At 41.4% G+C, this 23,128-nt stretch overlaps 2 protein-coding genes across 3 annotated transcripts; both read right to left on the bottom strand.

The window, feature by feature from the left end:
• Window positions 1-10,540: 10,540 nt before the first annotated feature.
• On the bottom strand, window positions 10,541-21,599 carry LOC146656581 (P2Y purinoceptor 2). Of its 2 annotated transcripts, XM_085424344.1 has the most exons (3): window positions 21,230-21,599; window positions 19,895-19,920; window positions 10,541-12,201 (listed from the first exon to the last, which is right to left on the bottom strand). In XM_085424344.1, exons 1-3 carry the CDS (start codon window positions 21,298-21,300, stop codon window positions 11,189-11,191), a joined length of 1,110 nt encoding a protein of 369 aa, XP_085280470.1. In that variant the 5' UTR covers window positions 21,301-21,599; the 3' UTR covers window positions 10,541-11,188. The 2 variants fall into 2 exon arrangements, with proteins under 2 accessions (XP_085280470.1, XP_085280471.1); XM_085424345.1 differs by lacking the exons at window positions 19,895-19,920; window positions 21,230-21,599 and adding an exon at window positions 15,001-15,057.
• LOC146656582 (uncharacterized) lies at window positions 19,927-20,945 on the bottom strand. The gene is made up of 3 exons (XM_085424346.1): window positions 20,846-20,945; window positions 20,642-20,759; window positions 19,927-20,510 (listed from the first exon to the last, which is right to left on the bottom strand). Exons 1-3 carry the CDS (start codon window positions 20,915-20,917, stop codon window positions 20,350-20,352), a joined length of 351 nt encoding a protein of 116 aa, XP_085280472.1. The 5' UTR covers window positions 20,918-20,945; the 3' UTR covers window positions 19,927-20,349.
• Window positions 21,600-23,128: the final 1,529 nt, after the last annotated feature.

The raw sequence follows: 23,128 nt of genomic DNA, 5'->3' as shown, positions 1-23,128 counted from the left end.
ATCATATGCCTGAAAATATCTACATGCATAAAAACCCATTACACTTACCTGCAGCACTCACAGCCTCTGTATTCTCATCGTAGATCAACTCCCAGAACTTAATGGCTGAAGGAGAAGGACCGCCTCACAACCATTAGCAATTCCAGAGTGTTTTTCCCCAGAAACTGGGAAGCAGAATTGACGACGACACACCACATACACCATCAGACCAACTGGTGAGCACTTAAACACTGTTAAATTAGGGATTACTTTATTAATCCCTCAGGTGCGGTTCCTCCGGGAAATTCAGTGGTGTCATTAAAAATGACACTTTTTACATTAACACAGCTGAATGAAGCATGAGCCAGCTGAGGGCAACTGTAACATTTAAGATATTTAAGTATTCTCGGTGATATTAAGGTTAGCAGTGAGCAAACTAAAATTAACCCATCAATTAACCGCCTTGAGGCAACTTTTGTTGTGATTTGGCGCTATATAAATAAAATTGAATTGAATTGAAACCAACAATATTTTCTCCAGACTGTTTTTTTTTCTTTTAATTAAACGTAACTCAGCTGCATCCCCAGAAGGTCTCTTGTTTGGTGGGTTTCCATAACAGGTTAATATCAAATGAGCTTAGTTGCATTTGGATGAAGCTTATTAATAAAACCACGAGGTTGTATTACCGCATACTTACCTTGTTCTTATGTTAAAACAGTTAAGTATGTCAAAGACAATTAATTATCAATGATACCAACATTGTCTTTAGATAGTGACATTTATGCAATGTAGTATAATGTGCTGATGTCATTAGGGAGTGCTCTTGCAGATTACATTCTTATGACTTAATGGAACAAAGTAACAGCTGCTGGATTGCATTAGGAACTGTTTCTAAACCTGTTCTTGTTTTCAGTGGTGAAAAATAGGGTGACAGATGAGGTTAGGCATCGGTCCCTGTAGACTTCGATGCTTGCATACAACATTGTGATCTGTAGAGAGGTGGCCCAGGTGGCAGAGAATTTGGAAATGGAAAAAGTATGCACTGCAGAGAAGGGAAATCTAGTAGGTAGCAAGACAGATCAGAATCAGAATACTTTAATAATCCCTAAGGAAATTATTTATTCAGATTACCCAACCCTCATCCCCAATCAGTCGTGGCAGATGGCTCAGGCTCAGCCTGATAAAGAAGAGTGCAAGAGACAACTGTTGGGGAAAATTGTGACAGAGGGATTGCAAAAAGAGTGAAAGGGAACATTTACAAACTAGTGAGACCTTTCTCCAACAGTGATAGGATGAAGAGTACAGTCATTCAAATGGGCACAGAAGAGAGCCACTAGTCCTCCACATCAAAAAGAGCCAGTCGAGGCAGTTTGAGCATCTGACTAGGATGCCTCCTAGGTTCGTCCTGGGTGAGGTATTCTGGGCATATCCTACTGGGGGGAAAGATATTAATAGACTTGTCTTTTTCACCTCTGATATTTGTTTTTGGGCTGCTTACAAGACAGGTAGACTTACCTGGTGAAGAGGCAAAAGGTTTAACCAAAACATCTTTAACCAAACCATATTGCTCAGACAAGGAGGAGAGAGAGGTGTCGTTTTGTCTTGCTTCCCCCGAGTTAGCCAGGGAGCCGTTTATTAGCATTCAACAACAACGACACAACAGCACTCTCTCATCCCACACAGAAAAACATGGTCGCAGAGAGAGCGCGTCACGTGGTAACCGTGGGAACATAACGCTGCCGCCTGAAACAACCGAATACAGCTGCCAAATAAAACCCAAACAGCCCTGACCCGCCCCCACCTAAGGGGTCAGTCATCCCCGACAACCCCATTACCCAACACAAAGTCCTGCAAATGTCCCGGTGTCATCTTTCGGCGCACCGGCCGATCTCAACCGGCAGGGGAAGAGTCACTCAGATCAGAACATGGGGTGCCACTAGCATCCCCTGCCCTGGCGACTGTTGAGCGAGCGGTCGGTACGGTGAGAGTCTGTCCTGATGCCACACCACCATACCCCTCGGGCCCAGCATGTGGATCCTGTACACCACTTCTGGAGGTCGCTCCACGACCTCCGCCGGCCCCTGCCAGTGACTGCAGAGCTTGGAGGACACTCCTCTCTTAAGGACAGGGCAGTACACCCAAACCTTGTCACCAAGCACAAAAGCTCCCCCACTGGCACCTGATGTCGTAGGCCCTCTTCTGTCGTACTCCGGCACCGGCCTAGGCCTGGCAGGTGTAGTTATGAACCACCCGCAGCCGCTCCCTCAGCCTCCTGTAGTAGTCCACCTCTGGCTCACCATCAATCTCCGGCTCGGGTGGGGGACCCGAACACCAAGGCATCACTGCACGCTGTCGGAGGCTCGGCATGTCGGTCAACAGAGGCAGCCCACGAAGCATTGTCCTAGTGTCTGTCATGAGAGCACTTCACTCTCAGGCTGCTGGCTTGCTTGTGGTTCCTATTGTATTTAAAAGTAGTGTGGGAGGCAGAGCCTTCAGCTTTCAGGCCCTCTTCTGTTGAATCAGCTCCCAGTTTGGGCCTTGGGCCCCTGCCCTTGGCCCTCGTCAGGTTGGGTAGCCTCTGGTGGGATTGCCTATTGCGTCTGGCTCACTGGGACGCTTGCCCTTTTGGCTGTGGGCCATGTGGAGCCTCCCTTCTTCTCTTGCCTCTGAGATGTGTGGGCTCAGGTCTTCAGGTACCCTTGGGGACTGTGGATGCCTTGAATCTCCTGTATCCTTCCTTGGCTTGCCACCTTTATTATCAATTGATTGTTGATCTGTGTTCCTGTGCTCATATTTTTCTGTTGAAGGTGCTGTATGTTTTTTCTTTCTTTCTTTCTTTCTTTCTCTGTTTTTTTCTTACAGGTACAGCAGTTAGCGATACATCATGCTTTTGTATTAGTGCTCTTTCCTTTTTTTTAAAAAATATTTTCTACTATTTTCTCCTATCTTCAATTTTTTTATTTTCTTGCCTGTCAGCTTAGACATTGTCATACTACACATTTTGTGTAGAAATGAATGAATAAACAGATAAAAGTAACATACAAACTCAAGGAGCCCATAGAGAATTTATAGAGCTCATCTTGTAAAAAGCAAAAATGTCTTTGGCACAACATCGCATCAGGTCTCATTGCATAAAGTGCCAGACAAGTTTGAAAAACACACATACTGATATAAGAGAGAGAGAGAGAGCAAAAGAGAGAAATGGGTGAACTGGAACAGGAGGACTGGGAGACCATGACACCTGTTGGTGGAACACCACTAGAAAAAATCTAGTATCTAGTGTGTTGGTTAAATCTTTGATGCAGGCCTGTATGCTGAAATGCATTGGAGTTTTAGTTTAAGTTGAACTATGCAATGAGAATGCCTCATTGGGCACCTTAAAAAAAAAGAAAAAGAGAATGGCTTGGAGGTTTTTTTTAAATTTTATTTTAAAGCCCAACTTTATTTATGTAGGATACTGTTTTATTATGAATCGAATTTTAGCTGCAAATATTTCTTCAATTACTTCACATTCCTGTGGCAAAGGTGTGGCTCTGCTGAAGAGGAGGGGTGGTGCAGTGTGTTTGGCGGAGGCAAAAGACAATCTCCAGACATTCTTTCATGAGGTGGAGGCTCGAGAGAGGTTTTTACCCAAAACAGACAAAAAAAAAAAGCTCTCCAAGTAACACTTAAATATTAAATAAAATCCAATTGTGAAGCTGAACTTTAAATGGGTGGGCAAGGGGGCAGGGGTGTGTAGAAAACGATGTGTCAGGAGTCGGGTGTTCTCGCCGGTTCTAGTGAGCCTCGACCTCCCGGTCAGCTATCGAGCTGGTGGGTAACAGACATCCTCAACAGCTCCATAGAATATGTAGAATCGAGGCACCCTGGCCATCACATCTCCAGCAATTGTCCATCGGTATCAAGTTCCATTTTTGCAATTATTGCAGTGTTCGATGCCACCTGTGAATTATCTTTAACTGGATAAACCTGCTACCAATTTCCTTGTAAACCCTGACAAATTGTTTGTCAGCTAGTTTTATATTAAAATGTTAACACAACACACTGACACCACAAACACAGTGGAGAGTTCCAGTTCAGTTACTTGGAGTGAAAGTGCAGTTGCCAGTGTAAGGATATCTGTAGATCAAAGCAGCAATGCCCCTAAGCCTTGACAGATGAAATCCACCCTAATGAAACTGTTGAGAACTATCTAAAACAAGCACAACTTGTAATGAGCCTTAAGTGCCCATTAGAAACTCAGTTTTTAGCACTTCTATATTTTCATTTTTCAGTTTACATTTTTGTGTTAAGTACACTATATGGGGAAAATTGTTTTGCATATGAATGAATGAAAATGGGTAAAAATATAATGGAATGTTATTCCACTCACCAAAAGCAATACTCGTAGTAGTAGTGTAGTTGCAACACAGACTAGTGATAGATTTACTTTTACTAAATATATTGAGCTTTGTTTTATAACCAAAGGCTAACTTTGTTTTGCTCTTGAGCGCCTGAAAACACAATTTATTCTAGCAGAAAATAAAAAGCCAACAAGTTTGAAGTCTCTTCCTGTTTTGCTGACATTGAAACAGTGAATGCAGAATGCCAGTAAATTCCAGTCAAATGACTGCACTAAGCTGCAGTTATGATGCTACATGGCAGCATGCAGGCGGTGCTTTCAAACTAGTGATTTTTCTCACTGCTTTTGCATGTACTGCTGTGGTGAGCACTGCAGATGTTTCATAGGTATTTTTGACATGAAGAAAGAAAATGCTCTCAATTATGGAAACAGCCAGAGGGTTTATTTGTGTGATTTACGTGTGTGGCTGTTAATAAAGTTGGCGCTCTCTCAGGGGCGTGAGCGTTCATCCAAAATGGCAGAAGGCTGATGTGTTTATCTCGTCGGTGCAGTTTACCATGTACATCAGATTTTCCTGCGCATCTTCATACTTCTGCTAACAGGTTATGGACCCAGAGAGCTAAGAACCTTTCTAAAAGAGTTTTTTTGCCACATAGAGAGAAATGTCGCAACGTACAGCGTGCTCGGTGAGGATCAGCATACCATAGCGCCATGAGCCGACGAGCCGCTGAGTCAAATAGCCGTTGGTCTGGGCTAGTTTTTGATGGAGTAACTACGGCAGCCAAAGTTTTGGGCCACCTTCATTTGCAAGGACTAAAAGACATTATTTTGAAGCAGCCTACCGACGTGGAGGGAGAAGAAGACGGAGCAAGGAATGCAGAGGCCTACGCGGAGCTGATCCAGTTTCTGGGTGATAAAAGTTTGTCTCTTGTTATGCGAGAAGCTGCGGATGATGCATGGATGTTGGAAGGCGCTGGGCATTTAAAAAACCTATTATGCAAGTAAATGGCCTGTATTTATATAGCGCCTTACTAGTCCCTAAGGACCCCAAAGCGCTTTACATATCCAGTCATCCACCCATTCACACACACGTGATGGCAAGCTACATTGTAGCCACAGCCACCCTGGGGCACACTGACAGAGGCGAGGCTGCCGGACACTGGCGCCACCGGGCCCTCTGACCACCACCAGTAGGCAACGGGTGAAGTGTCTTGCCCAAGGACACAACGACCGAGACTGTCCAAGCCAGGGCTCGAACCGGCAACCTTCCGATTACAAGACGAACTCCCAACTCTTGAGCCACGATCGCCCCAAAAGTCCAGCAGTGAGATTGTGACTGAGTATGTGATACGATCAGAGACAGCTATCACAGCCCTGAGAAATGCTGGAGAAACATTGAGTGATTGGTTGCAATGGTTTTGAAGGGACTGCCAGAATCATTCAAACCTTTTGCTATCCAAGTAAAGTTGAATTGACTTTTGCTGAATTCAAAACCAAACTGCGAAGCTACGGAGACACAGAGAAAATGCACGCTGCAGCATCAGATGACAACGTCATGAAAGGACGTGCACGACCGAGTAACAAACCCATGTTTGAACATTCGAATGACCGGGGAGCCGGCAACAGAGACATGGTGTGTTTCAGATGCGAACTAAAGGGACACAAAGCCAAGATGTGTCAGTGCAAGCAGTGGTGTAAATAGTGTAAAACCACTTACTGGGACTCAACCTGCAGACGGAGACAGCAACAGAACAATGCACAAAAAGTTTCCGAGGAGTTGGGCAGCAAAGACTACGCATTCTGGATAAGCAGCAAGGATACAGAGTTCCAGTCAGAACGTGGCATCAACAAAAAGGGTCTGATGGTGGACACAGGGGCAACTTCGCATATTATTACAGATATAACGAAGTTCGGAAAATTTGACGACAGTTTCCAGACCAAGACACACTACGTGGAGTTGGCTGACGGCACTAAGTGCACCAGAGTTGCAGAGCAAAGAGGGGAGGCAGAGTTTTGTTTAATAGACAGCAGAGGGCAGTGCCACAAATGACAGGAACAGTCCAGCTTATATGGGCTACTACCTAGAAAAGTACAGAAGCATAGACTGGTGAAGTTTGAGACCAAAACAAGAGTAGAGACAAATACAAACTGACATGATGATAGATGGGTGTACACAGTCAAAAACAATGTTGATGGTTCTGAGAAGTACAAGGCACGTTTTGTTGCTAAAGGATACAGTCAGAAGATAAGTGTGGATTATGAAGAAAGATTTTCCCCTTCTGCTAACCTGACTACTATCAGAGTGTTGATGCACAAGAAAACATGCTTTTACATCAGGTGGATGTTAAAGCTGCCTATCTACACGCATGGAACATGGAGGTATTCATGGAACAACCTGAGGGCTATGAGGTGAAACCTGACACAAATGAAAAATGGGTGTATAAGTTGAAAAAGTCGCCATATGGTTACAGAGCTATGGGCTAAAACAAGGTGTTGCATGAATATCTGAGTGAGAACAACTTTGTGCAAAATCCCACTGACCATTGTGGGATTTTGATAATATGGGTAGATGACCTGATCATCACTACTAGTGATGAAAGTGAACTAACTGTTGTGCAGCAAAATTCAAAACGAAGGATTTGGGTAAACTGAGACATTTCATTGGAATAGATTTTGACCAGAGCGATAACTGTGTAAAAATGTCACAGAAACAGTATGTGGAAAAAAATACTTGAAAGGTTCAACATGCAGGAAGACTGACACCTTGTGAGAAAACACTGAACTACACTGATGGTGCAGAAAAGATGAGTGAGGAATTTCCCGGAGGAACCCACCCAGGGGATTAATAAAGTTTCATCTAATCTAATCTAATCTAGAGGTACAGAGAGGCAGGTGGTAGTCTGATCTATTTGGCTACATGCACAAGACCAGACTTGAGTTTTATAGTCAGTAAACTGTCACAGTATTTCACTGAGCCAACTGAAGACCAATGCACCACAGTAACACATGTACTGAGATATCTGAAGGGAACATCCAAGAAAGAACTGTGTTACAGAAAACGTGACAATGAAGAACTGAGGTTGTGGGCATACAGTGATGATTGGGCAGCTGATGTAACAGACAGATGTAGTACGACTGGTTATTGTATAAGTCTGGCTCTAAATGGTCCTTTGATTTCATGGAAAACCAAAAGTCAACCTACTGTTGCATCATCTACCTGTGAAGCTGAGTACATGGCTGTAGCTGCAACCCTACCTACAGGAGTGTTTGTACCTAATGTAACTGTTACGAGGTATCGATGGACAAGAATATGCACCGCCAAAGGTTTATGAAGATTGGCTAAGAATCCTGTAACGAGACAGAGATGTAAACATGTTAACATAAAGTACCACTTTGTAAGGTCAACTGCGAGTGAAGGAAAAGTAACTCTGGATTATTGTTCAACAGAAGAGATGGTAGCAGATGTAATGACAAAACCTGCAACAAAAGTTAAGTTGTTCAAGTTTGAAAAGTTTATGTTTGGACATTAACCAGGTATACAGCACCGGCTGAGAAACCCTATATGTGTTTTTGTTACTTAAGAGAGTCATAATATGAGAGCAAGTGGGGGTGTTGACATGAAGAAAGAAAATGCTCTCAATTATGGAAACAGCCAGAGGGTTTATTTATGTTTGAGGTGTGATTTACATGTGTGTGGCTGTTAATAAAGTTGGCGTTCTCTCGGGGGCGTGAGCGTTCATCCAAAATGGCAGAAGGCTGATGTGTTTGTTCCTCCCTAATTATCGTCGGTGCAGTTTACCATGTACATCAGATTTTCCTGCGCACCTTCATACTTCTGCTAACAGGTATGTTTTGCCCCTTTGTTCACGTGCTTTAACTTCACTATAAGTGTATTGGACATGTGGCACATGGTGGGAATTCTGTTCTTTAAAAATAAATGTCCCTGCAGCACAAGTGTGTATACACTTCAACACAATAAGAACAGTAACAGTATATATTTGTGTGTGTGCTGAATATGGGAGAAAGATTCAAGACATAACCACAGTGCTTAGAGGCTAGTGGAGCTAAGAGCAGACCGCAGGAACCTCCCTGAACAGGATCCAGTAACCATCACAGATATCCAGGAAACAGTCTCCAGCATGAAGACTTGTCCTGATCCCCAAGGACACATCTGCACTTCTGCCATCTTTGATCATTAACTTGGAGTTTGGGGTCATTCTCACTGGAAATTTGAACGTCTAACTTAATTTGGAACCTGCCTTTGACCATATAGCAGCTAGGATAGCCTTCCTAAAGCCAGCAATGTCACACAGCCCATGTCTGAATGGACTTGCAACTAGATCAGCTATGCAGAAATAATATTGGTCGCTGTTACTTTGATGTGCTTGACAAATAATTTATAAAAGGATCCAATCAGATTAAGTAACCTAGACACCACAGGATCCAATCAGATTGCAAAAAGTAGTTTGCACTAATGACCCATTATATTTGTGGCTCCTCTAAGTTACAGGTTCCTGAGCTCAGCTCGTAAACAGGCTTTAGGTGATAGAAGTATTTCTTAATGGAACGCAATGATTATTCTAGGAATACCTGTCTGTAAATGCTAGTTGCCGCCTTTAAATGACTTATTACTATTGATGCATCCATGTAATTTGTTATTAAAGTGCAAGTGTCGATTAGCTGTGTAAAGTAACACTGAAAAGGAAGCGGTTCTGCCAGCCTCTCACTTTCGACCACTAAGAAGCTAAATGAGTCACTAACTTTCACATAACAATAGGCTCATTCTGCCTTACAGATGTTTTTATTTTTGGCAAATTATTATGTGCGAAGTATGTAAGTCTGTTCCTCTGTAATGCTTTCTGTGTTTGTCACAATAAAAAATAGTTTTCTTGAAGTTGAACATTATTATTCAGGACAGTGCATGTGTTGGGCACTGATTATTGCGTCACTACAAGAATGTATTAAGAGGATAATCGAAGTAAGTTATGGTAAATGGAATGATTCTTATATGGTATAGATTCTTTTCTACTCACAAAGCGCTCTATACAACATGCCTCATTCACCCCCAGTCTCACAAGCACTTCTAAACACAAGTGCAAACTAATCAACATTCACACTCCGATGAATGCACCCCAAGTTAGAATATAATATGGAGTTTGTGGTTTGGAGTGCTGGGTCATTAAATGGCCATTGCATTTTCCAATTCTCCATATTTTTGTCAGTTCGAAACACACCAGCATTTAGTTTGTGGTTATTTGACTTCTGCTGGCACACTCAATATCTTTTTTGTTGAGGCCACCTGACACAACAGTGGTCTGTGCAGCAGTGCCTGTTAATGTCACTTGAACAGTGTTACAGAGTCTTGGACTCTTGGGACTTGAGCTAAGGCAATATTTCACAAACCCACAGTTATTGTGTTACTAATATTGAAACTGCTTCTGTGTATCACATCTGTGCTATGGAAGGAGAGGAAACTGACCTTTTTCTAAATTGGGGAAGGACTAATTTAAATTTGCAAAGATCTTAAGATCTGCAAAGGCAAAGTCTGTTAGTTTTTGGAGCATTTTAGTCAAAGAATCAATGGGCATGGGAAATTAGTGGTGCACTGGGAATTATTATATCAAATTCTTAGCACAATAAAAGCATTGCTGTATGGGTTACAGTGTGAGTGATTGTGTGATGGCGTCAGCCACACATAGATAAAACAAGTCCATTCATTCACTTTATTAGTTTGATTTGCAGTTGCTTCACTAATATAATTCATTAATGTTTTTACTTAAACCTGACACTAATTTAATGAAGCGTGCACATAATGGCATTGTGTGGTTTTTCTAAAGATGTTTTTTGTTATATTAATTATGTTTTTCTTTCTTTGAGTTACCTGGTTTGGGGCGGTGGCTGTTTCCTGTCTGGGCAAAAGGCGTGGCCGAGGGCTGGGGGCTTTGAATGCCGACCACTATAAAATCTACCCTCCTGTGTCTTTGCGATTAGGCCAGTTTGTGAGTTAAATTGTGTCAACTTTGTTTCAGTTTCTGGAAGTTGTGTTTTGATTAGAGTTATATTTAGTTGACCTCTTTTATGGGCCCACTAATTATATTTTTGAATTCTGTCTCTTTGAACTTTTTTGAGGGTTAAAATAAAGAAAACCCATTTTAAAGACATTATTTCTGTGTCTTCTATAATATAAAACTTGCACAACCAAGATATGGAGTTGTTTTTTATTATAAGACAGTTACTTTAATACACAGAGAACACAGTGACTTCAGAGCCAACATTTAGTTTCACACCATGGTCTTTCCTTTACCTTAACCTAGGTGCTTTTATTGTCTAACCACAGGCTGGAGTCTGGATGTGAAACTTGGAGTGTGGTGTGGCAACACATGACATGGTTTTCTTGCTGGCAGTTTGGCATGTGACAACAGGAAACGCACAGGTGATACTGAAAATGTTAGAATACATGAGATCATTCCAGAATCCCTTATAATACAGACTGTCATGGTTTGGTGGGATGCAATCATGAATGTCTGCTGTATGGTTTGTAAGTTTATTAACAATCCCACCCACTCGCTGGTCCCCAGTGCAGTTCATAAATATGGTGATTACTACCACCACCATTTAGTAATATATATAGAAAAGGAAAAAATACAGAAAATAGTTTTGTGTATAAGATAGTTGTGAAATAATAGATAAAAGATGGGTACTGTGTGATATCTGTTAATATTTTGGGTACGTAGAGAGATCTTCACTGTAAACCAGCTAACTATATAACATCTGTGTTGTTTCTAAATGGGAATTTCAAACATAGTCTTCCGCCAACACTGGATCTTGGGACTCAGATACCAGTCATATCCATGTCATATCCACATGTTAGAAATTTCCAGTCATTTCTGAATCACTTCTGTTCTGAATGTCTACCTGCCCCTTCCTGAAAGACTGGAAGGTATCTCGAAAGTTTTGCGAACCGAAGTAGTACAACAGTGGATCCAGGCAGCTGTTTACTCCCGCAAAAATCCAGGTTGCGTAATATGCTGTCTCAAACTGAAGGAGAAGATGGCATTGTTGCGGGTAGTATTTTTTTAATATGACTCCTACAGTCCGTACCACATTCAGAGGCAGGAAGCACAAAGCGAATATAACCAGACACACACCTATCATCCTCTGAGATTTCACCTTCACTTTCAGACCTTTAGCTGTGCTAATGTTTAAGCGAGTTAAGGTGTTTGCTAGACGGCTATAGCATGCAGCAGACACAAAGAAAGGGAGTAAAAACCCGAAGATAAACAGGATAAAGTTAATGACAAAGTAGGATTCTGTCAGTTTGGTCTGATGAATGGAGAGACATTGTTTGTTTTTCCCTTCTGTGGTGGTAGGAAGAGTAAAAGCAAAGATCAGAGCCTGGATCAGTAGCAGAGACCAAACTCCAGCGCAGAGCTTCCTGACAAACTCCTTCCGTTTTATACAAGAGCTCCTGTTGAAGTGAACAACAGCCACATACCGATGAATGCTGATGAGAGTGAGGAAAATGGTACTGCCATAGAAATGTGAACTCAGCAGGGCAATCTTGAGTTGACACAGGAACTGACCGAATGGCCAGTTGTTACCCATAGCAAAGTAAACTGCCATCATGGGAGTGACTGGTGTGGCGATGGCATCGCTGAGGGCCAGGTGGAACTGCAGCGTGGTTCCAGACGTCCAGCAGGGCAACCGGCAGCAGAACACCCACAGGCTGAAGGTGTTCAGGAGGAAGCCAATGAAGAAGACCAGGCAGAGCAGGATGGTGATGGACACATGCTGACTCTCCGCCAGGCAAAGGTCAGAAGCATTGCTGTTATTCCCAAGCTGAGAGAGAACTTCACCAGGCATCTTTGAGTTCCTTACACCTGTGAGAAAACAAAGCAATCATCACAACACAGTCATGTGGCAAAAGCTGTAGTTTGACCGCTTGAGGCTGGCTCCAAAGAGAGTAATGGGTAGTTATGCTCACTGCGTTGCCTGTGTCGTGGGTGTCACACCATGTGTATCTTTTTGTAAGCTGTTCAGCTGTGGCGACCAAGGCAAGACGCAAGTGTATGGTTGTGTCGGTTTAATGTTCCCGCGCAGAGACATACAGACATACAGAGGGAGACGTTGGAACAGTTTGAAAATTCTGGACCTTGTGAAAAACAAACACATGACAAATTCTTGGCTTCTGGTTTTGACTTCTTCCTCTTTTACATCAGCGTTTGTGTGACAATATTGTCTGAGTGTCGACACCTGTTGTTCAGGATAATACTGCAGCGGCTCCTGTACCTCAATGGCGGTTTTAAATACAAGTGACTGTGACACAAGGTTGCAGCAGTGAATATAAATGGGCCCTTTGTACTCACTGTTCTTGCCCCAAAATGACACACATACTGGTGCAAGTCACATTTTGGTATGGTTTTGGCCAGTTGTGCACATCTCAGTTTTTGTAACCTTGTGTGTTTGCTTGGGGTTTATTGGGGCTTACATAACCACCACACTTCTCTAGGTGATTTTTGTTTGCTTGTTTTTTTAAAAGCTTATTAGTTGAGATTTTGGCTGTTTTGATTTGAATGTAAATGAACCGGTGCCTCTTTTCTACTCTAACCCAGCACTCAGAGCACTTTACACAACTTGCCTCATTCACCCTTTCACGCAAGCAACCCTAACCCTCCTTGGGATTGATCAAGAGATTGCTGAAAATAAATGAGGCCTTAAATTACACGGGGTAACATTTTACTGGCAATTTTTACCATCTGTTTAATAGAGTTGAGATAAACTGGGTAATCAAATGCCATTGAAGTGTTGTGTGCTGTTAGGAATCCTTAACTGACCAATCAGCATGCAAATATATTAGTATTATTGTCCTGCTTCTGGATTATTATTTTAACCATTTAATGCCATCTGCTCCTGTTTATTGAGGACTGTGAGTGACAGTCACTTCAGGCTCCCAAAGCCTTTGTTTGAACTCTGAATTGGCAGTATGTTTAGCCAATTCCTCCCAAAAAGAGAAAGCTCGTGGAGAGAAATCCTTTCATTTTGTTGATGCTGTTCTGCAACTGAGAAGTGTGTGTTTGTTTTTCCTTTATAAACACACCTACACATCCGTGTCCATCATCTTGCTTCCCCAAAACAAGGCTTCCTGACATTTTACTGTGGTAAAACTGCACAGCAGCATGGTTCACCTTGAAACCATTCAAACAATCCACTTCAGAAAAGTAAGAGTAAAGTACTCAACAGATTCAGTTTCAGTGCCTCATGTTAATCTCACTTTATTCATTCTTTTTTCCTTTGATCTGTTTATTCTTACTGAATCTTTTCTATATTATTGCCCTTGCACTCTTTTTCATTATTTATTCATAATGCTGAATGAATAATGAACAACTTTTAAGAAATCCGGCCACATTCTCTTCAATCTGCTTCAATCTCAGCACAGTTTGAGATTGAAGCAGTTTCCCTTGTTGCCCATGCTGATATGACTTCAGGCTCAGCTTTGAAACTGCCTGTCTGAGTACAACAGTCTGCGTTTTTTCTTATTTGTTATTCACAAATAAATAAATGTCTCCTGTATGCATCAGGCTTAAATAGGCTTATTAACTGCTTGGTACTTTCTTACTGTCAGGCTTTCTATGATCCTGTCTGAACATTTTGAATTGCACTATCCTATGTGCTGTAGTAATGAGTGAAGAGCTGCATGGATTCCAGATTCTGGTGACTCAGACATCATCCCAGCGTGATGTGGCAGCTTTCCTAACAGCGTCAGTGTTCAGTGGAGCTAAGGTCAGGTGACATGCAGTTATGTTTGTCTTCTTCTGTCTTCAGACTTTAACCTCCCTGGTAGAGGTAATGTAAAAATCATGTCTGTTAGTAGAATTCATGATGCCTGTGATTTCAGAGATTTTAGAGATCTGGATCCAAGAATTTTTGGAAGAATTCTATTAACCTATATGCAGTTTTGAATCTTGAGCTGCTGCTTCTTCTTGTAAAATGTTTGGATGTCTTTGTCTGCATGAGCCATTTGTCCTGCTTTATCTTTCTGAACAGTGTTTTGAAGACTTTCCTCTAAGAACACCACCTGTTGATAGGACCTGTGCTTTTTTGTGGAATCAAACCCTGTATCTGTATCTTTTCTATCTCTCACTGAACTGATCTTCCAATAGTGAGCTCACCTTTGGTCTGCCTGTTCCTGCATTTGATGCAACTGATTCAGTTTCCACAAAGAGTTTTACAGCTTCACGTGCTTAACTCTTACCAACCTTGTGTCTAAGATCAAACTAACAGCTCTTCTGACACTTTTAGATGCCATACTGTCCACGATAACTGTTTACATTTAAGAGTGTTTTTTGGAACAATGAGTTGATAAAATCAGTTTCATCTCCTTAACTCAAGGAAATTTGACCTTTGGTTCGGAGGAGCACTAAAGTACATCTTCTTGCTCATTAGTCCACAGTCTGAAATATTAATGTTCTTTTACTTTTACAGTTAGAACTGTACTTGTGTAATTTCTCACAGTTTCTTGTTATTTCTAAGCTTACATGAAAATGTGAAAGATTTCATTGGCTACAATCATACATATGTGACGCATATATATGAATGAACCACATGCTTTAAAGCAAAAGCAAAGTAAAATATGTAAGTCTTGTACTTTCTTGTAATTGCAATTGTTTTAAAGATCTTACCAGAGCTGAAGTTATCCTCAGTAATTTGTATCCAGTAACACAATGACTGCCTCTCTTGAGGAGTGTCAGCATGTAGAGTTGTTAGGGGCGGAGCTCTACAGTGACAACTACTGACAGCAGCTTTTTTTTCCTGCCAGCTATGTCAGGACTCAAAGTAACAATTTCCTTAAATGTGCCTTGTGTAGATGACGTGAAACTGCCAGCTGCCTGTTGGGATGCCCGTCAGTCAAAGCAGCCTTTTTTTCTGTTTCAGCTCTCTTTAGATTTTTCAGTGAATGGATCTATACAACGATAAGACTGCTGCCATATAACTGATAAATAGTTAATCAAATCTTCCTTCTGTTTACGTTCTAATAGAGTTCTTCATTAAAACACATTTAGAAACTCGACCAAAGAAAAAGTGTCAGGAGTGCACAGTAACGCTTATGCCTCTGCAGTATGCAGCTTTTCACATGCAATGAAAAAGCAGTTGTAACAGAAACTAATGTGAATTGTGAACTCTTTTACTTTTTTGCAATCTGCAGTTTCATCAGACCACATGAGCCCGAGACCTCCGTTTCCACACACAGAGGATGAATTTCTTATTGCTGATTTTATGAGGGGTGCTTCATATACAAAGTATATTTATTGTCTTGTGTTTCTGTCTGTTTTGTGACTCTTAAAAAAAGGATTTTGAGAATTTAACCAAGACAAACTGCCTCCGCTGTTCTCTACAAAAGCCTTGTGTTGATTGTGTAGATTGTCGTCTCGGATCTGTCTTGTGATACATCATAAATCCACTTTACTGCACGAGGATGTAACCATTTATATACTCCTATACTCATCACCACAATATGTTTAAATACTTTCTTGTTGCTAAAACTGATTCTGAAGAAGGATTTCAACAGCTCAGAAAGTGTAGCAACTGTAGCAGTTTGTCTTGAAACAACAACTGTAATCTCCACATTTTTACACATTTTTCATTTTTTACACACTTTTTTTTTTCTCAAAATAGATTTTCAACTTTAATATCAAAATTTTGACTCTTTTTTTTCTCTTCTGGTAGAGAAAGTGAGGCCTAGTACACATTGATTTGCTACGGCTGCCTGTTGGGATGCTGTCAGTCAAGCAGCCAGATGTGGACGTGGATGTGTGGATGAATGTTAAAATATACTTTCATCCACCATATAGTAGCAAGGAAGGGGAAAACTATCTCTAGGGTTTGAATCTATTTTCTGCACCAAGCTGGACACACACCATTTAATGCAGTAAAGTTACTATGTAAGATTCTATTGACATTAACATTCTTTTGGAATTAGCTTCAAGTGTTCGTTAGAGGAACTGCAATTTGTAGCAACTCCTGATGGCTTCAATTTCCCTCGGGATTAATAAAGTATTCTGATTCTGATTTAGCCTTACTACTTGCTTCTTCCATGTACATTTGACGCTGTAGCCAAGTGACTGAAGTCTGCTAAATAAAATACAGGCATATGTCTTGTAAGCTCTGAAAAGCAACAGAATGCAGTGCCTTGTTGGTGCTTTTCAAAGCACAGCACATAACACAAAGCAACATAAAAAGTTTTTGCAAATGACCTAAACACACTTTCCTACATTTTTTTGGTGCAGATTCTACATGTGCCTTTATTATTTTCCAGTCATGTCAAGAAAGGCATGGAGCATGATTTTATTTTGTACCATATTAGATCTGGATTGTCACAGTAAAGCATTCAGCATAGTTTCATTCCAGAAACCCCGGTAGCAACCCTCTGTTAGCTGAATATCATGTTGGAAACGCTCTCCTTTGTTACTCACCATTCACAGACTTTTCAAATGTGAATGTAGGAAATGGGTTTTCAGTGACATGCAGCAGCACATTTTCTGTTTACTTCCCAGTATGCAGCTGATTAAGTTTTCACAGAGCCACTTGAATGCTTTTCAAGCTTAAAGCTTGGTTGCTTACATGCATAGTCGAAAACCATCGTCCTTACATACCCATGCAAACAGCAGACCGCTTTTACCAATAAGTCTTCATTTCCTTTTGTGCTGTACGCTTTGACTTCTGGTCCAAAAATAGTGGTCAACAAACACAAAATGTATAAAAAAGTTCATCAGAAGAACTAGATGTCCTGGAGAAAAACTAAGTACAGGTTTGAAATCATTGTGAAAATAACTAACAGAGAAGTACCTGTGATGATTATTGCCTGCTGACCTGTGTAATGGATGAATGCTGGAAAGTTGCATTGAGCATGGAGCTGAACATTTTTACTGCCACCACACTGATATGCAGAGAATGAAACTAAGAAATACTGCAGACACATATGGTGCTAAATTTTCAGCCATAACACAGGGCCACCCGACAGTGTGTCATCTTAGCCCTCTTTCTGATTCTAAAAGGACCAAAATGTACTAAATTAATTTCATGGTGTTTTACGTGACATAAAACAACCTTAAATTTATCAGAAAAGTGCACTAAGGTCTCAGGCAACACTGTAACCAAAGAAGCCATCATGTTTGGCGTCGCGTTTCAGACCTGAAAGCTAGATTTTTTTTATATACATGCTATGTTTAGTGAGCAGGAGCTTCAATGGTGACTTAATGAAACCCGTGTGGCCTGAAAAACATTTGCTCTTTCACTATGAAAGAAGAGACATGTCCTTTTGCAGATGACAAACTACACAAAGAAGGAGATGCAGTGTGTGTGTATTAGCAGATATTACTTGTGAATTCAAAGAGTTCCTGTTTTGTCCTGTTATGCCACTATTTGGTCCAGTACTCAAGACACAATCCAGCATAGCTAGTAACATTTTAAAATGCTGTGAGGGGCCAAAATCATCTTTCTGTCCGATGGATTCATTTATATTAAAATAATGTTGGAGAGAAGTAGTCTACTCTGAACTGCGTCAGCTGTAAACACATGGAGAAACTTGTTCCAATTTCTAGTCTTAGTGTGAAAAAGTATGCTTTGCATCTTCTGTTGACAACGGACCTGCTTTTATTAGTAACACATGTCAGGGACACATGATAGTGTGTAGAGGATGTGAGAGTCAGTAGGGAATTGCCAGGTAACCTAATGAAAAAACAATGAGGGGAACAAAAACGGTGCATATTTCCAGCTGGGGAAATATTGTCAACATCGTGGTAAAATGTAGAATCCTGGACAGTACAGACAGAATAACACTGTGTGCTCTGTCTGAGGGCAGACAGACATGAACACTGCTTTATACAGAATGTGTTCTGCAGTCTTTTCTTAAACTGATGCATTTATTTGCAGCTTTCAGAAGTCTGATATTTGTTTGGACTGCTTCCGATTATTCTGTGTTATTTGTGTTATAATGTTATAATATAAGAGTATGTAAAGCGCTTTGGGGTCCTTAGGGATTAAGTACAGTGCTATACAAATACAAGCCATTTCTTTTAGGACTAGGCTACTCTAAACCCTTCTTCTTCGTCCTTTTTGAGTGATTCAGGAGTGCACTTGCTGGTGTGTTTTGAATCACTGCCCTGCTGAATAACTCGAGTGCGCCCTGAGTTTAAGGACGTGAACTGATAGCTGGACATTTTCCTTCAGGATTTTCGGATTGAGAGCAAATTTCATGGTTCCATAAATGATGGCAAGTCATCCTGAAACAGTGAAGCAGCTCCAGACTATGACAGTGTCAGCACCGTGCATGGATGAACTGCTGACGGTTCTTTTTATAACTTTTGCCTCATCAGTCTACATGATATTTTCCCCAAATCTTGGAGATCAGCAAGATATTTTTGGCAAATGTAAGATGAGCCTTGTCAAAGGAGCTTGCAAAGAAAAGCGTCTGGACTTCTTTAAGTTGCTTCAAGACGTTTCACCTCTCATCCAAGAAGCTTCTTCAGTTCTAAGGTCAAATGGTGGAGAGTCCCAGATATAAACCTAGTGGGAGTTTCCCCCCACAGAGGGACAAAAGGACCCCCTGATGATCCTCTAATCGCCTGAGCCAAGGTGTGAAACTGGGTGTGGGTCCCAATCAGCCAGAGTTTCGGGTGTGTTCATTGTGAAACCTGGCCCCACCTTATCATGTGAATTCCTGAGGTCAGATGGCCCAGGATGTGAGTGGGCGTTAAGGCGTCTGGGAAGGGATCTCAAAACTGGATTATAGATGGCAGAGAGTTGGTGTCGTAAACCCCCGCCTCTGTTCAAAGATGGTCGCTCACAGTGGACATAGATGCTTCTTTCACTCCTCTTTCAAACCATCTGTCCTCTCTGTCCAAAATGTGAACATTGGCATCCTTGAAAGAGTGACCTTTGACCTTTAGATGCAGATGGACTGCTGAGTCTTGTCCTGTGGAGGTGGCTCTTCTGTGTTGTGCCATGCGCTTGTGAAGTGGCTGTTTGGTCTCTCCGATGTAGAGGTCTGAGCATTCCTCGCTGCACTGTACAGCATACACCACATTGTTAAGTCTGTGTTTTGGCGTTTTGTCTTTCGGGTGAACCAGTTTGTGTCTGAGTGTGTTGCTAGGTCTGAAATGCACTGGGATGTCGTGCTTGGAGAAAACTCTCCTGAGTTTTTCTGATACAAGACAATGTTGTTGCGTCTGTCCTTCTTATCCTCCCTCGCTGGTGTCTGATCTTCTTTTCTGTGCCAAAAGAAGTCCAGACGTTTTTCTTTGCAAGCTCCTTTGACTACGATGACCTGGATGACTGAGAACCTTCACAGACATAAGATGAGTGTACAAAAGGCCAGCCAGTTCGCAGAACTCATGAACGGAGCCACATCTGCGGAGTAAGATATCAGCATACTGCTGCCGTTTAGCCAATGAGCGGTGAGGCAACCCATTCTCTTCGCCAATCAGAAGACACAATTCTACCTCATCACTACGCACACGTCGACGCAGAGAGTTCGGTCGGAGCTGCAGGTGGGAAGAGTCAGCAGAGTTTACTCACCGTGTGGATTTTCGTTCCTTCTAATGCTGTTAGCGGTAGTGATGGGCAGATGAAGCCCCATGAAGCACTGAAGCTTTTCATCCAATTGGTTCACCCCAACGCGAAGCTTCATGAAGCTTCATTTGCTCTAGCAGGACACCTACTGGACGTAAAAATAATAGCTGGCATGAATTTGAAGAGTGTGGCATTTTGCACACAGCCTGTAAATGTCAACAACAAAAGGAGTGTGTAAAACATGTATATTGTAGTGATGGCAGCATACTGTGTATATTTATAGTGGCAGTATGGGAAATGATTATTTGGAAATGCTTGAAATGGAAATGATCATTTACTGTGAGGTGAGGTGTGGTTGGGGTGTGGACAGTAGTTGTGCTTTTGTAACGTTGAGGTATGGACAGCTACACACTGAGGCTTTGAGCCTCAGTCCTGCCTGTTCACATTTTATTCTGTAAAAACTAAATTTTCACTGCTTTTACGTCCTTTTTAGTGGGGAGAACATAGCTGGGATTTAATGATTTAACAAATCTTTTGAATCCTTTGTCCTCCACAATGCTAAATGGCTGGGAGTCCTCAATCACCATGCTAACCAGGTCTTCATCTATTTGAGATTGTTCTCCTGAGGAAAGACAATAAAGATAAAGCACAAATATAAATATCACACACGTAACTTATAACAGTTGTATAATATTGTTATATCATTTAGTAACATTACTGCATGCTATATTATCATGGCATTTGATGGCTCACCTGGTCTTGCTCCACAATCGGTGTCCCCCTTATTCTCATGCAAAGCTCTGTAGTGCCTAAGCATGGATGAGGTGTTGTTGTTATATCCCAGCTCCCTGGCACATAGCAAACACTTCACCTTGTACAAAAGTCAAGACAGCTCAACATAAATTGTATTGCACCATCAGTATCATGACAATACATCTTCTGTAGAAATTTACATACCTTGTTGGGAGGAATAAGATCAAAATGTTCCCACACAGGGGAGGACATCCTCCTCTTCTTAGCTGGCTCCATTCTCTCCTGACTTTCTCTCCTCACTCTCATAAACCTTCAAACGGTCTCCAAACTCTCTCTAACCGCAACTCTCCATCAAACACCCACATTTTTGAATGAAGTCTGAGGGGTTTATATCGCTGTCATATCTCGCGGCAAAGTTCGAACCACTTCATGAACCAGTCACGTGGTACAGCCGGGCAGCGAGGCTTCGGACGTCATCATTTTCAGCTCCTCCCATAAATGAAGCAAGCCTCGATACGCGCTTCGCGGAAACGCCCCCTCCATTACTCGACACACGCTCCGAAGCCTCGATACAGAACGTCCCATCACTAGTTAGCGGTGTGCGTCCATGAGACTGTAAGTTTCTGTGTTTTATCGTGTTTGTTCTTTGCTGCGGCCATTATCCTCCCTTGTTTAATCCTTGGCGCATACTTTGTTTACCGATTGTTACTGCCGTTTACTGCGAAGCAGCCTCTGCCGTGCGGTCATTAAGGGACCGTCACTAATTTCTCATGTTAGCTCTGATGTAAAGTGCCTAGTTAGGATTTATGTAAATAGTAAAATTAGCATTTGTTGACACTCCCTTATTTTGGTTGAATGTTCCACTATCCAGTATTGTTTGTATTGTTGTATTACACATTTAATTCACTCTGTTCACATAATTATGGAAGACTTTTATGTTCTTTCCAACAGAAACCACACCATCACTCACCACACGGCATATAGCATTTTACAGCCTGTTAAATCCCCTCACTCACATTATGGATGTGTGCTTCGGATTCTTGTTAATAAATGAGTGAACGGCAGATACCTGAGTGGCAGTGGATTTTGTGGATACGCCATCTGTTCTTATCGGACAACCCTGTTGAGATTGTGGATTCATAGAGTCAGCACCTTATCATCTACATCATTCATAGTCAGGAGGTCAAGTCCATCCCTCTTAAAGTGACCTCCTCCATTACAATGAGCCTTGTTCTTTTTGGTGAGCAGTGGTTTTCCCTTGGAGCTCTCTGTGGCTCTATGGATGCCATTTTTGTCAAGTCTCTTTCTTATTGTTGATTCATGAACACCTTCAATGCGACCCTTTCCAGAATGATAGAAGTCAGTTATTTTGTTTCAGATTTGTTTCTTTAGATCATGATGTGATTGCAATTGAAATCTTTTAGCCTACTTCACTTTGTCAGACAGAGAATGTTATGTGATTTATTGGCTGGTGAAACTCAGCTTTACAAACAGTGTGCTTAATTACAGTTAACAAGGAAGGCAATTACTTTTTCACACCAGGTAGGTTTGGACAGCTTTTATAATTTAAAACCTGCATTTTGTCTGCATTTTACTTGTGTTGTCTTTATCTGATATTAAAATGTTCTCAATGATGATGAGGAGGAGGAAATATACAGAAAACTAAGAAAAATCGAAGGGAGTCTGTTTACTGTCCACATGGGTCACACTTATTGCTTATCTGGGTATTGCATAGGAGCTGAGAGATCAGAGTCACAGTATCTGTAAATACACATTATACTACAAGTGTTTCCAGGATTGTTTTTAAGGGCTTGTACATCACAAACATGAGACATGAGGGCACAGGAAATAAGAATATTTGTTTAAATACACTGAGGACAGTTTTGAGGCATGAAGAAGGTTCGGCCCTGTGCTCTCATATCAGTGTATGTCATTAAAACAAGCTGCACAAGAGTTTAAACATTGTTTAGTATTGAATAACCATTTTGCAAAGAGAAAACATTTAAGCATCAAAATACACTTTAGGAGTGAAAGTACTCATCATTGATGGAGATTATTTTAATCATTTGTATGCTGCTTGGTACTTTTATCTACAAGTACAAAATGCAACATTTGCAAACAGCATGAAATAGCCTAATAAAGTATACTGCAAGTGCAGAGTACATTCAAATATCAAAGTATATGTACGAAGTTACATTGCTACCCATGATGTCAGTGGCACTTGGCACTGTGAGATTACAGTACTGCAGTGCAGGGGCACTGGGAGAGACCGATCAATGCATTACAGTCAAAGCACAAAACAAATACCCTACAAAAGTCAGTGAAGTATTTATTTTTTAAATACGCTGCAGTAGGATTACAATGCCTACTAAAGTATTTGGATGATCTTAAAATAGGATTGAGTCAGAAATAACATTACTTCTAAAGAAACAGCAAAAACTGTTTCACAAAATAAGTTCAGCTTGATGAGGGAAAAAAAGTACTTGT

Source organism: Rhamphochromis longiceps, linkage group LG12 (genome assembly GCF_057381845.1).
Source record: "Rhamphochromis longiceps isolate RC_006_pf linkage group LG12, R_longiceps_female_GT1.1, whole genome shotgun sequence".
NCBI lineage: Eukaryota > Metazoa > Chordata > Actinopteri > Cichliformes > Cichlidae > Rhamphochromis > Rhamphochromis longiceps.
The sequence above is the reverse complement of the archived record's forward strand: the minus strand, read 5'-3'. Positions and strand labels throughout refer to the sequence as shown.

Bases quoted from the DNA above. Each gene is read 5' to 3' on its own strand.
- LOC146656582 (XM_085424346.1), bottom strand. From the start codon at position 20,917: ATGGAGCCAGCTAAGAAGAGGAGGATGTCCTCCCCTGTGTGGGAACAT. The intron at 20,760-20,845 runs GTATGTAAATTT...CTTTTGTACAAG, and splicing joins ATCTTATTCCTCCCAACAAG to GTGAAGTGTTTGCTATGTGC. The intron at 20,511-20,641 runs GTGAGCCATCAA...GTCTTTCCTCAG, and splicing joins CGATTGTGGAGCAAGACCAG to GAGAACAATCTCAAATAGAT.
- LOC146656581 (XM_085424344.1), bottom strand. From the start codon at position 21,300: ATGGCCGCAGCAAAGAACAAACACGATAAAACACAGAAACTTACAGTC. The intron at 19,921-21,229 runs GTGATGGGACGT...TACCGCTAACAG, and splicing joins TGGACGCACACCGCTAACTA to CATTAGAAGGAACGAAAATC. The intron at 12,202-19,894 runs GTGAGTAAACTC...GTTTTCTCACAG, and splicing joins AAGGAACGAAAATCCACACG to GTGTAAGGAACTCAAAGATG.